The sequence below is a fragment of the Lutjanus erythropterus genome, chromosome 6 (assembly GCF_056507025.1).
Source record: "Lutjanus erythropterus isolate fLutEry1 chromosome 6, fLutEry1.hap2, whole genome shotgun sequence".
In the NCBI taxonomy this organism is placed as follows: Eukaryota; Metazoa; Chordata; class Actinopteri; order Lutjaniformes; family Lutjanidae; genus Lutjanus; species Lutjanus erythropterus.
In genome coordinates, this window is record NC_139322.1 from 4880462 (window position 1) to 4893175 (window position 12714).

At 40.0% G+C, this 12714-nt stretch overlaps 1 protein-coding gene across 5 annotated transcripts in view; it reads right to left on the bottom strand.

Annotated features, from left to right (window-relative positions):
• Positions 1 to 5335: 5335 nt before the first annotated feature.
• The window catches only part of rgs19 (regulator of G protein signaling 19), a 40546-nt gene continuing 33167 nt past the window's right edge, over positions 5336 to 12714 (bottom strand). For 4 of the 5 annotated variants that reach the window (XM_084720323.1, XM_084720325.1, XM_084720326.1 and 1 more), the window contains 3 exons: positions 11980 to 12078; positions 10385 to 10619; positions 5336 to 6651 (listed from right to left, as the gene is read on the bottom strand). In XM_084720323.1, the coding sequence (XP_084576449.1) occupies positions 6463 to 6651; positions 10385 to 10619; positions 11980 to 12078 (523 nt within the window). In that variant the 3' untranslated portion in view covers positions 5336 to 6462. The remainder of the gene's footprint in view (positions 6652 to 10384; positions 10620 to 11979; positions 12079 to 12714) is intronic. The other variant, XM_084720324.1, reaches the window with a different exon arrangement.

Sequence of the window (12714 nt, forward strand, 5' to 3'; positions counted from 1 at the left end):
CACTGTTTGTGTTTGTTTCATATTTACATAGTGGTTACAGTACGTGAGGAGCCTCAGGAGCTGCTGGTTGAACCTGAAACCTCAAGCACACACGATCGAGGTAAGCAAAACCTGCTTCTCTAAAAGATTATTCTGCTCTCTTTAAAGTATTTTTTCCCCTCAACTATGTTAGTCAACTTTAAACTAACCACACACGTGTTTGGGCAAAAAAAAGGTCACCTTCAGTCTCTCAGGAAATTCTTCCAGTGGTAGAAATTCAGTAAAATTATTAATCGAAACTGCTCATTTAAACTGTTAACTAAACAACCGGGTACATGGATTGCAAAACTAATGCTGCTTGTTACATCAAAAAAATTAACTGAACACTCTACCAAGTCTTTTTGTAACTGTAGGACCGTACCAAACTCAGAATTTTGTCGGATGAATTGGATTTGGCTGTTTGATATGAAGATTCTGCGGTTCGTGACTCTTATTTTCCCACTTCGGCACCACACTGAACTCCTTCATCAGCCAACATGAGTATATTTTACAAGCTTTTAACATCTTTCTTCGTCATCTGAGATGTGAAAATGTCAGATTTTGACAGACTTAGAGAAAGTAAAAGTGTGCATTGTCCTGCGCAGAGCTCAGGTTTGTCAGTGCGTCACCTGCCCTCCGTTTCTATCCCTCGTCCGTACAGTTAGTTTTGTCGTTTGTGGTGATTTTTAGACTGTAAAGTTTACAGCCCGCTGTGCTGCTGCATTGTTCTCTGTACAATGACGCAGATGAAAAAAGAGAGCAGAAACCTGTTTACCAACCGCCTGTTTTGCCTTCTCTCATCAGTTAACCACCAGCACATGTTGTCACATGGATTTTTTTAAAGAGACAGTTCACCCCAAAATCAAAAATGCACATTTTTCTTCCCTGCCCTGTAATGCTGTTCATCCATTTAGATTTTTTTGGTGCCAGTTGCAGAGTTTTGGAGATATCGGCGATAGAGACGTCTGCCCTCTCTCCTATATCATGGAACTAAATGGTTCTCAGCTTATGGTAGTTTGCAAAACTTTTCCAAAAATCATGATCCACTTCCTCAACTTAACACACACACCTTGCTGTGAGCAGTTGGAAGGAGCAATAGGAACTACTTTTTTATGCTGCAAAATGTCAGTATCCCTGTTGGACTCAACATTCCAGACCCAGACTGCAGAACCACATAAATCTCCTCCTAATTTCATGCTGAGCTGCGAAAAACTATATTTTTCATGTCAAGACGGGACAGAATCGGGTTGAGGGTTTGATTCTCAGTAGAGACATAAGAAATGAACAGTGAACAAATAAAGCTGCTTCTCATTGGATGTTCAAGGTTTCCGTTTATATATGTACAATTAAAATCACAGTTTTAACAAAATATAAAATAAATAACATTAACAATACTAAGATAAATGCATTCTGAGTGACCAGTCTGGTTAAGACCTAGGCATCTCCATCTCTTTTTTTTTTTTAAATCTGTTGTTTCTGCCTCCGCAGACAACTACCAACATTTTTTTTTTTCCTCAAACTACATTTCCCATGAAGCACTGGGTGTAAGCATCCCATCTCACATAATATCTTCTTTTCTTTTTCTATATATATCTTTTTTTTATTAGCTGTTTTTCATTAATATATCTAGATATATTTTTTTGCACCTGGGATTTCCTCCCACCCCCCTTCCTGAATTGACCAACCACAGTTCAGCCCTGCAGCCTCCTGCAGCCAATCAGGAGCAGGCGTCCGAGTGGGCGACAGACAGTGGTGAGGTCAAAGGTGAGAGGTCACAGAGGCAGAGGTCAGCAGCAGCAGTGCCCAGGTAGGCCACCCTGGTGTGTGTGTGTGTGTGTTCATTTGTATTACTATACTTATAACTTTGACTTTTATGTTTAAAAGTTGGGGATCTTTAGAGGAGATGGAGAACATTTGACCCTCTTCTCTCCTTCCTGACAGCAAAAAACTGCAGTTGCCACTTTTGCACTTTGTTGACCCCTAATCACTTTTCTTCGTGACGTTCCAGGATGCGTCCCAGAAGTTAAATTAGGATTTAGTTCTGTTGAAGAGTGGATCTTGGTTGATGCGAGGCTGTTTAAACACCTTCATATCAGTTTTAGTTGAGGCGTTTCAGTCAGACATATTGGACTTCTTAGTTGGAAATTTAGTCATGTTAATCTCTAAATGACATAAAACAGCATTTCACTGTATTCATAGTTGATGGAAAAGTTTTAATTTATTCTTTTCCTCGACATACAGAAGTTTCCTGTGTCTGTGGAGAAAAGAGAATTTATTGTCAGATAATTCAAACATCGTTGAGGACTAAGTTTGTGTTTTAGGATTTAGTAGTTTTGGTCCAAATTTTAAATTGAGAGCTGATGCTTAAAGGGATAGTTTGGATTTTTGGCAGTGGTGTTGGATGAGGTTCTTATTTATAGTGTTACTACAGTAGCACAGCCCAAGGTTGGGGAAGCAGCAGGAGTTATAGGTGCAGGAAACAAAGCAATGTGGTCGGAGTCAGCAGCAAAATGTAGTTTAGCCCCAACTAAAAAAAGACAAAAAACAATCAATATCACGCTAATCTAAAAATTTTACGCTGCTTTACTTTGCTATCAGACAGCTTTCTCTAATGGGAAACCCTCCTTATATAAATGAAATATCCTTCTCTTTCGCTGAACCAGACTCCTTTCCCAAAATCATTCATTTTACCTTGCAGAACAAATGAGTTGCGCTGCATCAATCTGTTAATTTGTTTGTGTTATTGTGTGACTTCAGTGAACAAAACTAACCTTTTAAAGCATCAAAGTCACACAATAACACAAACAAAGTAACCGATGGAGGCAGCGGTAGACCAGCAACTCCTGTGTCCTGCAAGGTAAAATGACTGATTTTGCCTATGGAGTTTGGTTGGTTTGGAGAGAACAGTATTTGTTTTATATAACGGCGGCGTCCTGTCAGATAAGGCTGTCTGACGGCAAAGCAAAGCTGTGAAAACAGTGTACACTGCCGCTGACGCTGTCCACAGCAGTACAGTGGTTAAATTCCTACACCTGCACTCCTGCTGCTTCCCCAAACTGGAGGCATCTACTGTAGGCAACGCAAACGCCACATACAACGCCACTTAAAATAATCAGACCTATACCCCTTTAAGGTCAAAAGATACAGTCTGCAAATGCAAATCACAAGTTCCAAGAGCCAAAAAAGAAATTTAATTTTGTCTATCAGTTCAAATAACAAAGATATTCAATTTAAAATAATTTCAAAAACTAAGAAGTTAACTTTATAATGTGGCCTTAGAGAAATACTGAATAACATAAAGGTTACATGTGGCAGATGTACTGCCCCCTTTAAATACTTGTAAGTATCCATGGTGATAATGTAAAGTAACACAGCATGGAGGTTAATAACCTCTGTGGGGTGCATTAATTTTTTCGAATACTATGGGTCAGAGTGGATTATCCCTTACTTGAATACTTTACTGAGAAAATGAGAAAAGTTTCACAGCACTGATAAAACTCTGAAATACTGAACCTGAGGTGTGGACGTCAGCTGTTGGCTGACGTGGTCGTATCTTATTCTGAGGGTTTATGGTTTGGACAAGAAGGAAGGAAAGATCCCCTGAAGTATAGTAACACAAATTTTGCAGATGTGTGCGTGTGTGTGTGTTGTTTTTCCAAACTCCAGTGTTTTATTGCACCTGTCTGTGGTGTCTGTGGTGTTGTGTCGGGTGGGGATCAGTACAGTCTCAGAGGAATCCTCCTCTTCTTGCAGAAAAATTCAGGAAGGGGGAAGAGAGTGGGAGAAACCAAATAAACAAAACCAAAAAAAAAAAAAAAAAATCAACATAATTCAAAAGTTCCATATAGTTTTCTCTTAAAAAATAGACGTCTTGTCTGTTTGTAAATCAGTAGTCGGAAGGACGTGACATCCATCCATTCGTCCGTTTGTTTATCACAGGAGTGAAATGATTGATCCAGCAAACAAGAGGGGATAAATAAACAATAAAAACAAGAGACAAACTTTTTTGTCGTTTGTAGCGGAGGATGGAGGGAGCACCCTGTGTTTTCCAGTTGAAAGAGAGAAACAGAAAGAGAAAGAGAAGGAATCAGACAGCATCAGTCTTTTTCTTTTGCCTCTCCATCAGTCCTGACGTAGACGACCGTAGGATGAAAAACAAGGCGATGAGGCGGGCGGAAGTCAGCGACACCCCCCCCCTTTAATTGGCTCTTAAAGGTGATTGGATGGGGAGGGGCAAATTGGTAAAAAAAAAAAATCCGCTAAGAATCCATGGCACAGGTGAATATTTTTCCCCTTGAAATGCTTTAAAATCTCCCAAGTAAATCATGTGCATCTCCACATTAACAGTAGACGATATCCCAGAAAAATACTTCAACATCCAGATCGCTTCCCTCTCTGTTCAGGAGTCATCGAGGTGAAACACAGGAGAGAGAGGAGGGAGGAGAAGATAGGAAAATGGTTGAAAGGATGAACAGAAGGGTGGAGATAGAATGAAGGAAAGAAAAGAATGAAAACACAAATTAAAAGAGGAAAGAAACTTAATGAGGACAGAGATGAGAGGATCTACAGGACAGGACAGCCTGACAGATACACCTGCATGGCCAGGAGAAAATCATATCAGCTGGTCAAATCGAGCGCTGCAGGGATGATGTCATTTTGTAGGCCAACCTGGAAGTTAGCATCACACTGGTTCCCTCAAGAAAGACAAACTGCCAATGAGATTGCAGGAAATAAACTCTGTGGAAAAGTTTATACTTACATGTTTTGTTCAGCGAGATAATCTTCACAAACACAATTTTTAAGATTGATTACAGCCTAACGTGAGCTTTTTACTTCTGGAGATTGTATTTACGCTACAAAAAAACTACACATGACTTCAGCATCATGACATGACCAGTGATTGTTTAACTTCCCTGACAACCTCTAGTCTCGTTTAGTCACTTTTAAGCAATTTACTGAAGTATTTTGTCATAAATTCACGTGAAAATCTCTTTAGCTTGTGTGACCCTTTGTGGCAGGCATCTAACCATCCAATTGTGCTCAAAAACCCAACCGACCTTGAGACGAGGGAACTGGAGGTGCAGAAACGCGAACTAATTTTCAGGTTTTAGGACTCGTTCCAGCAGCACTCTGTTAGCTTACTGCAGATATATCACTGTCAGCGTAAAAATGTCAAAGATGTGTTTGAGAAAATTTAAAAACAGAGCTTCCGTACATATTTTATCCACCAGAAGGCGCTGACAAGTTGGGTTTTCAACTGTACATGTTCATATCTTCTTAGCGATTCATTGATTAATTAATTTAAGGGACTCTTATCAAAAATATTTGTTAAATATTATTTTATCCTGATTAGAGACAAAAAATCCAGTAATGGTCAGGATATAATCTTTCTCAAGGTCCACTTGCTCAGACTTTTCTGGACCTTTGAACCACATGCCAACATTCCTCAGCAGGTGGAAGTTGCTCATAAAGTTCAAATTGGGCAAATTTCATCCACTGAGGAAGACTTTTTTGAAGATTTTTTGTCAAACTGATGAACTGATGTTTCTTTAAATTAAGTTTTATGGTAAAAACCAATATTGGTATGATTGCTATCATTGCTGGGTTGCCTGGCTCAGGTTAAAGTTTCAGTGCTAATAAATTCCACGATACTGAATCAGTCTATAGCCTCACACACTCGCTGATACCTGATTCGGCATTTGTGTATCGGAACAACCCTTATTATTATTATCAGGATTTTTTTTTTGACTGAAATATCAGTATTAGCCTAAAAAATCCATCATCAGCCAGGCTCTATTCATAAAAACATCTTGAAATCAATTATTGGTGAGTGGACATTTTACTTTTTACTTTAAAACTTGAGACTCTCTTAATTCAAATTTTATAATTTAAATTTTGTGCCTTATGTTGATCTCAAACTGTTTCAGAGGCTTTTCTTTTCTAGAAAAATACAATTGTTGGGCTTTCAAGTATTTATGGGTATAAAATGATTGGATTTAACATTTTAAGAAGTTGTTCAAATGACACAAAACTTTGACTTTAACTTAAGAATATTAATTAATATTTATGTTATTTTTTGTTGCTGTTTTAATGTGATAATTTTCTTGTTTTTGAAGGGCATTCAAGACACTTGCCTGAATTCTACAAGTGGAGAGAAAGAAAGAAGAAAAGAGTGTTTCATGAGAACAAAGAGATATTAGAAAAGACTACAGATGAGAGGATTCAACTGGAGAGAAGAGACGAGAGGAGGAAAAGGGAGAAGAGAAGAAGTTTTGGCAACCGTACCACAAGTTTAGGATATGGAGGAGAAAAACAAAAAACAAGAAATGAGAAGAAAGTCTTGGCAGTAATCAGGAGAGATTTGGGAGGATTAATGAAATGGTCTGGCATCAATCCTGTCAGTGCAGGACCAGAGGAGGAGGAGGAGGTGGAGGCGGTGTGGGACTAGGACTCGGAGGAGGTACGTGAGCCGCCGTGAACGAGCGACTTGTAGATGTTGGAGGAGAGGAACCGTGGGTAGGAGTCCCTGTGCATCAGCGTGTAGATCTGTAGCTGGGCGTCTTCGAACGCGTGAGGCGTCGGGTCCTGCATCTTCCTGTTAATCACCTCTCGAACCCGGGCGTCCAGACTCACCTGGAGGGAAGTACAGTTTAGTTCAGAGAGGACAACTATTTCTGAAAACAAACCATTCTCTATTAAGTATTGGTGTTAAAGAAAACATGCAGAGATTTGACGGTTAGTGGTATTTGCCTCTAAACACCAGGATCGACCAAAATTCAGGTGACCTACACTGCAGGACTGCACCTGAATGCATCCTACTTACACGCTGACAGAGGACTGAAGCTGCTGCACTGATGATGTGCCACTTTCTCTACCAGTTTTGTGTCTTTATGATTTCCGTTTCTCTTGAACCTGAGCGTGAAGCATGTTTGTTTATTTTAAAAGGAAGTTAATAACCTTGTTTCCATCATTTTGAACTATTGGATTAGACAAGGTTAAAAGAAACAGCAGAATTCAAAAAACTTTTTCTGTTTGCTTGAGGTGAAAATCGAAAGGTTAATGCGAGGTGAAAACACTTTTCGCTCCGTTATTGCATTGCAGTTCCTTTGCGATCAGAGCAACATACCACAAGTCAGGAATACAGCCTCTGATTGGTCGACAATCAACCCAAGGCATCACAGGATTGCCAGTGGATGGATAACAACATGCTTACAACAATGAAAACGGTTTTCAAGACAGAAACATGTATAAATTATCACAGAAAACATCCAACGTTGGCCTCTGAAAGGATACAATCACACCAGAGCCAATGTAGTAAAGGTACAACATTAGCATTAGCTTAATGTTAGCCTTTCCTGCTCAGCTTACTTTGAGGCTAACCGCCTTTCGGAAACAACAGACGAGACTTTTCTTGATCTTGAGAAGCTGCAGCATTTATTAACTGACACACTGTAACCTGAACTGTACATTTACTGCCACAATGACAGCTTACTGCTGAGTTCAAGTTTCTGCTCTGCTGCTCGCTCTACCTCACTTGGTTTACCAGGACTGCCCAAGTAATTGCGATTTTATTGGACTTCATTAAAGGATACTGTTAGAAGCATAGCGTAGCTCTTTTCAGAAATAAGGCAGTGAGTGCGTGGCATGCAAGTGAGGGAGAGTGAGCAGCAGACGAGTGACGGTGCTGCTAGCAAAGTAAAAACTTAAACTTAGCAATAAGCTGTCAGTCTGGCAGTAATTGTGCAGTTCAGGTTACGGTATGTCAGTTAATAAATGCTGCAGCTTTTCAAGACCAAGAAAAGTCTCGTCTGTTGTTTCCCAACTGCTGGAAAAGTGAAGGAAGTTAGCTAAAGCTACGTCGGCAAAGGTGCAATGGTGTCCTTTCAGAAGCTTTGTAATCCACCCTTGAACTGCAGCATCTTTTTTTTGGAGACGTGGTAAAATAAATCCATAATGATAAACCCAACGTGGAATGTCTTTTGTAATTGTTGATCTATTTTTCTGTCTTGCAAACAGTTGTTGTTAGCATGCTGTTAGCCAACCACTGGCAAGCCCATGACGACTTGAGTTGAGTTCCAACCAATTACAGGCTTTGTTCCTGACTTGTCCTGATCTCAAATGCATCGCACAATGGAATAACATGAGGCCGACCCTTCAAAGTAAAATTTGAAATGATGACGGTAACGAGCTCAACCACATGTTAGCATTAACATAACTCACAATGCGGCTATAAATCTGTCTCTTGTGTGTCTATTGTTTTATCATGAATTAACTTCAGTATTAACTTCCATAGAGCCATGGATAAATACAGTTACCAGCACTGGAATACACACACACACACTCAGAGTGGCCCTGCAGCCACAGCACCAGCAGATATTTATAGAACGACAAGCTTTCTCTTATGTTTTCCCTCTGCTCTTATTTAAGACACACACACACACACACACACACACACACACACACACACACACACACAGGGAAAAAGCGAGATAGGCATCCTACCAAGGTCAGACATGCAGACAGACAGCCAGGCATGCATCTTCTCTGCCAAATTCACACGTCTGGATATCTCTGTATTTTAGTGTGTGTCTATAAAAAGCATCAACTGCCAGAAGGTGATGAGAGCAGCAATTTATAGCTTCCTGTAAACACACTGCAGCACACATGCACTAACACACACATGCAGACAACTGTACATGCAAACACAGCAGTGTCTACACATGCCAACACACACACACTCACACATACACATGCACGTACACACTGGTGATGGAGCCTGACAAGAAGAGCCTCCAGCGCTCATACTAAATAAAGCAACCACTGTTAAACACACAAACACACACACACACACACGCACATACACAGAGTTAAAAATAGCAGTGGAGCAGACAATGTTTCCCCCATTTCTCCCTAGAAAAAAATTAACTTTATCACATTGACTCTGTGTGTGTGTGTGTGTGTGTGTGTGTGTGTGTGTGTGTGTGTGTGTGTGTTATATAGGGCAGGAAATTAGCACCAACCACCACCAAATGCAGGTAAAAATGTGAGAGTGGCTGATAGAGTTCAGACACACAATAATGATTTACTGTTAAGCGGCTGGTGAATTTGAACATTTATCTGTCGGCGGGTGACTTAATTTCCTGGCCTCGTACTATACTGAGTCTTTCTCGGTGCACGCTTCACGTTTAGCGGTTTTCATTTGCACATGCTCATTGTTCACACCAAACTTTAAGTTAAGATAAAAAAGCAAACAGCAGAGCAACATGTTCGCATCAACGCTAAAAAACGTCCCCCAGAGGCTGCAGAAAACATCAGGACGGAACAAATAACATATTGGTGTAGGGCTGTGAATGACAACTATTTATTATCGATTCATCTGACAATTAGAGCTGCTACTATTATTACATTATGAATGGATTCTTAATCAACTATTTTGATAACTGATTAATCGGTTTGAGTATTTTTTATAGAAAAAAACTGAACTCAATATCTTTGGGTTAGGGGCAAAACAAGGCATCTGAGGACATCATCTTAGCATCTGGGAAACGCTGATGGACATTTTTCATCATGTTTTGACATTTTATCAACCAAACAACTATAAATTCATCAAGAAAATAATGAACAGACTCATCGACAAAGAAAATTATAAGTTCCTGCCCTACTGCCGGTTCCATTCAATCCATTGTTTGGTCTACACAACATGAGAAAACGGTAAAGTAAAACACATCGCAATGTCCCAGAGCTCAAGTTGAAGTCCTCAGACATCTTGTTTGTCTGACCAATAGTTCAAACAATTTACTAAGCGAGCAATTTAGAGTTGAGATTATTTGTCAATTTAACGATTACCTGAAAGATAATCATATAGTCCTAACTATCTCTTTAAGGAAATAGCTGCTGAAACAATATGTTGGTACGGAGAACGGCTGACTGTTGGACACAGATGAAGCAACGAGCACACAGAAAAAACTAAACGCATCCGCCAGATCTTGCCCAAGAAAATGTTTTCAAAACACTGTAGTTCCCTAAATGGAAATCATCTCGTTTCTAAGACACAAGAACAGGCCTTGAGCAACATTCGCCTGATGGTTCAACATCCTGAAGTGCATAACGAGCAATAATCTCTTGGAATTTAAACAATGACACAAACTTAAAATCTACGACGCCTTAAACAGTCCCAGGAAATTCCTCCAAAAATATAGAAGAGTACGAAGTCCCTGTTCCTTTATTTTCAGAATTTCACTATAAAAGAGGAAGTGATTCCTGTTATCACCACTATCACGAGTTATCGCCTGAGTCAAGCAAGTTGACTTTCATAGGATACAGTCAAAATGAAAGCAATTCTCTTTCACTGTTGTGGCATTCCTACCTCTTTTGGCGACAATATGGAAATGTAGTCCTCGTAGATGGAGCGCGCTTTCTCCTCAATGACGCTCTTGTTGATTTCCTTTTTGAGGTCTTCGCATGCCAGCCAGAACAGCATGTTCTCCTCACTGTACTCCGTCCGCAGGAACTCCCGAAAAACATTTCGGCCCGCCGGGTTCCTCATCAGCTTGTCGAAGGACTGCGACCACAGCCGGATCTCTTCCGCCGAGGGTTTGGTGCTGAGGAGGGAAGAGTGGAAAGATGCTCATTTCTTCAGTTGTTTATTCATTCATTCATTCATTTTTGTTTATTTGTTGTGGAATGACTGTCATGGTCCAAAGGTTGTTCTCTGTATACAGGTCGCTGATTAAAACAGAGAAATGTCAGAGGAAACTCACTAAATCACTCAGCGTTACAGTTTGTTATGTTCTGATTCAACTGTCTTTTGTTGCGTTTCCAGTAACGGCTATTTTGGCATCTAGTCAGCACCGCAACTGTGTCTTAATCCTGTCACAATCAGTTGAAAAATATTAATATTAATTAATATATTTTGAAAGTTTTTCCTGAAATCATTATTTTAATTATCGCTTAATCTGTCCATCATAGTCTCTATTAATCGATTAGTTGTTTGGCCCATAAAATGTCAGAAACTGTTAAAAAATGGTGATCAAAGTCCAAGATGACGTCCTCAAATGTCTTGTTTAGTCCACAATCCAAAGATATTCTGTTTAATGTCAAAAATGAGTAAAGAACACAGAAAATATTCCCATTTAAGAAGCAGCCACACAACTTTCCAACAATACAATATGATATTGCCTGTTCATAGGTCAGAGCCTGCATTTCCCAGTGGCAGTTGTGGATATTCAAAAGGTAAATTTTTTGGTATAGAACTGATTAAATCATACAGAGTAAGAGAACATAATCCAATATGTAAATGGCATCATGTTCAGTTCCTCGTGTTCAAAATAAACCAATTTTTATGAAAATCTGGGTAGAATTAAGCAAATTATTGTGGGTTTTACGATCAAGTCTGCACCTCTCAATACACGCGCACACACGTAACACAACAACCAATGAGGTGCAGTCAAGATGGCGACAAAAATAACAAAATCGGGGATCGTGACATATCTAGCATGGAATTAATCTGCTTTAAATTGAAACTAAATTTTTCTGTTGATGTCAGTGTTTGAGCCGTAACAAAAGCTGGTTAAGCCCTGTTTTTAGCCTAACGGTTGTTACCAGCTGGTTAAGAGGAGTGAGGAGTCAGAAGTAGTTATAAAACAAAGTCGTCAATAAAAGAGGTTATAAAAGACTGTGAATCACCACAGCCATAAGAGGTCCTTGAACATACGGTCATAAATGTGCACAAAAAATATCAGTCTAATTGATCCAGGAGTGTGCAAGACTGGCTGCAGACAAAACGCAGACACACACAGCGCTCAAAAGAACACAAATGTTCAAAATCCTTAAAAATCCTGCATCCACACCAAAAACTAATCCTTGGTCTGTGTGCGATGGCCTAACCTACAAAAGTTAGGTTAAAAGTAAAACAAAATCAAATCAAATAAATGTTAAATGTGTTAAGTGCTGCAGACTCACCAAGCTTCACAGTTTGGTATGGTTTCCATCTTGGTGTCCTGTGATATTCTCTTCCTCCTGCTCCGCCTCCGTCTCTCCTCTTCATTCCTGACGGTGAGACTGACATGATAAAACGGCTTTGAGACAGGAAACACGCACACACGCACGCACACACACACACAAACACGCACATGCATACAGTCACACACACACACACTAAACTACAGCTGATAGAGGAGTAATTGCTCAGAACTATAAACACATGTACAATAACCCACAGGGATGTTACTGCCCCCTTTAATGGCAACACTAACCACAGTTATGTTAACAGCAGGGTAAAGCAGCAGCTACAGGTGTCTACACCTTCAAAGTGTGTGTGTGTGTGTGTGTGTGTGTGTGTGTGTGTGTGTGTGTGTGTGTGTGTGTGTGTGTGTAACAGAGCGATAAAGAGACAGAGCTATAAATAATTGGTTCCCCTGTGGGAACTTTATAGACCTAATCACTGTACAGCTACTGTCTGACTAATGTCTGGAGAGTCAGTGTGTGTAACTGTGAGCAGGTTTATCCAGAGTACTCGTGTGTGTTAGTGTGTGTGTGTGTGTGTATGTTTGTATAGCCAGACTGGACCAAAGGCTATGTCAGAGCTGATGTGCGACTCCAAAAAATAAATACAAGCATGTGTCAATGCTTCGGTGGCTGAGAGTATACAAAGTGGAAACCACAGGAACTATGGTCGGCCGGCTCGGGCTGATTCTG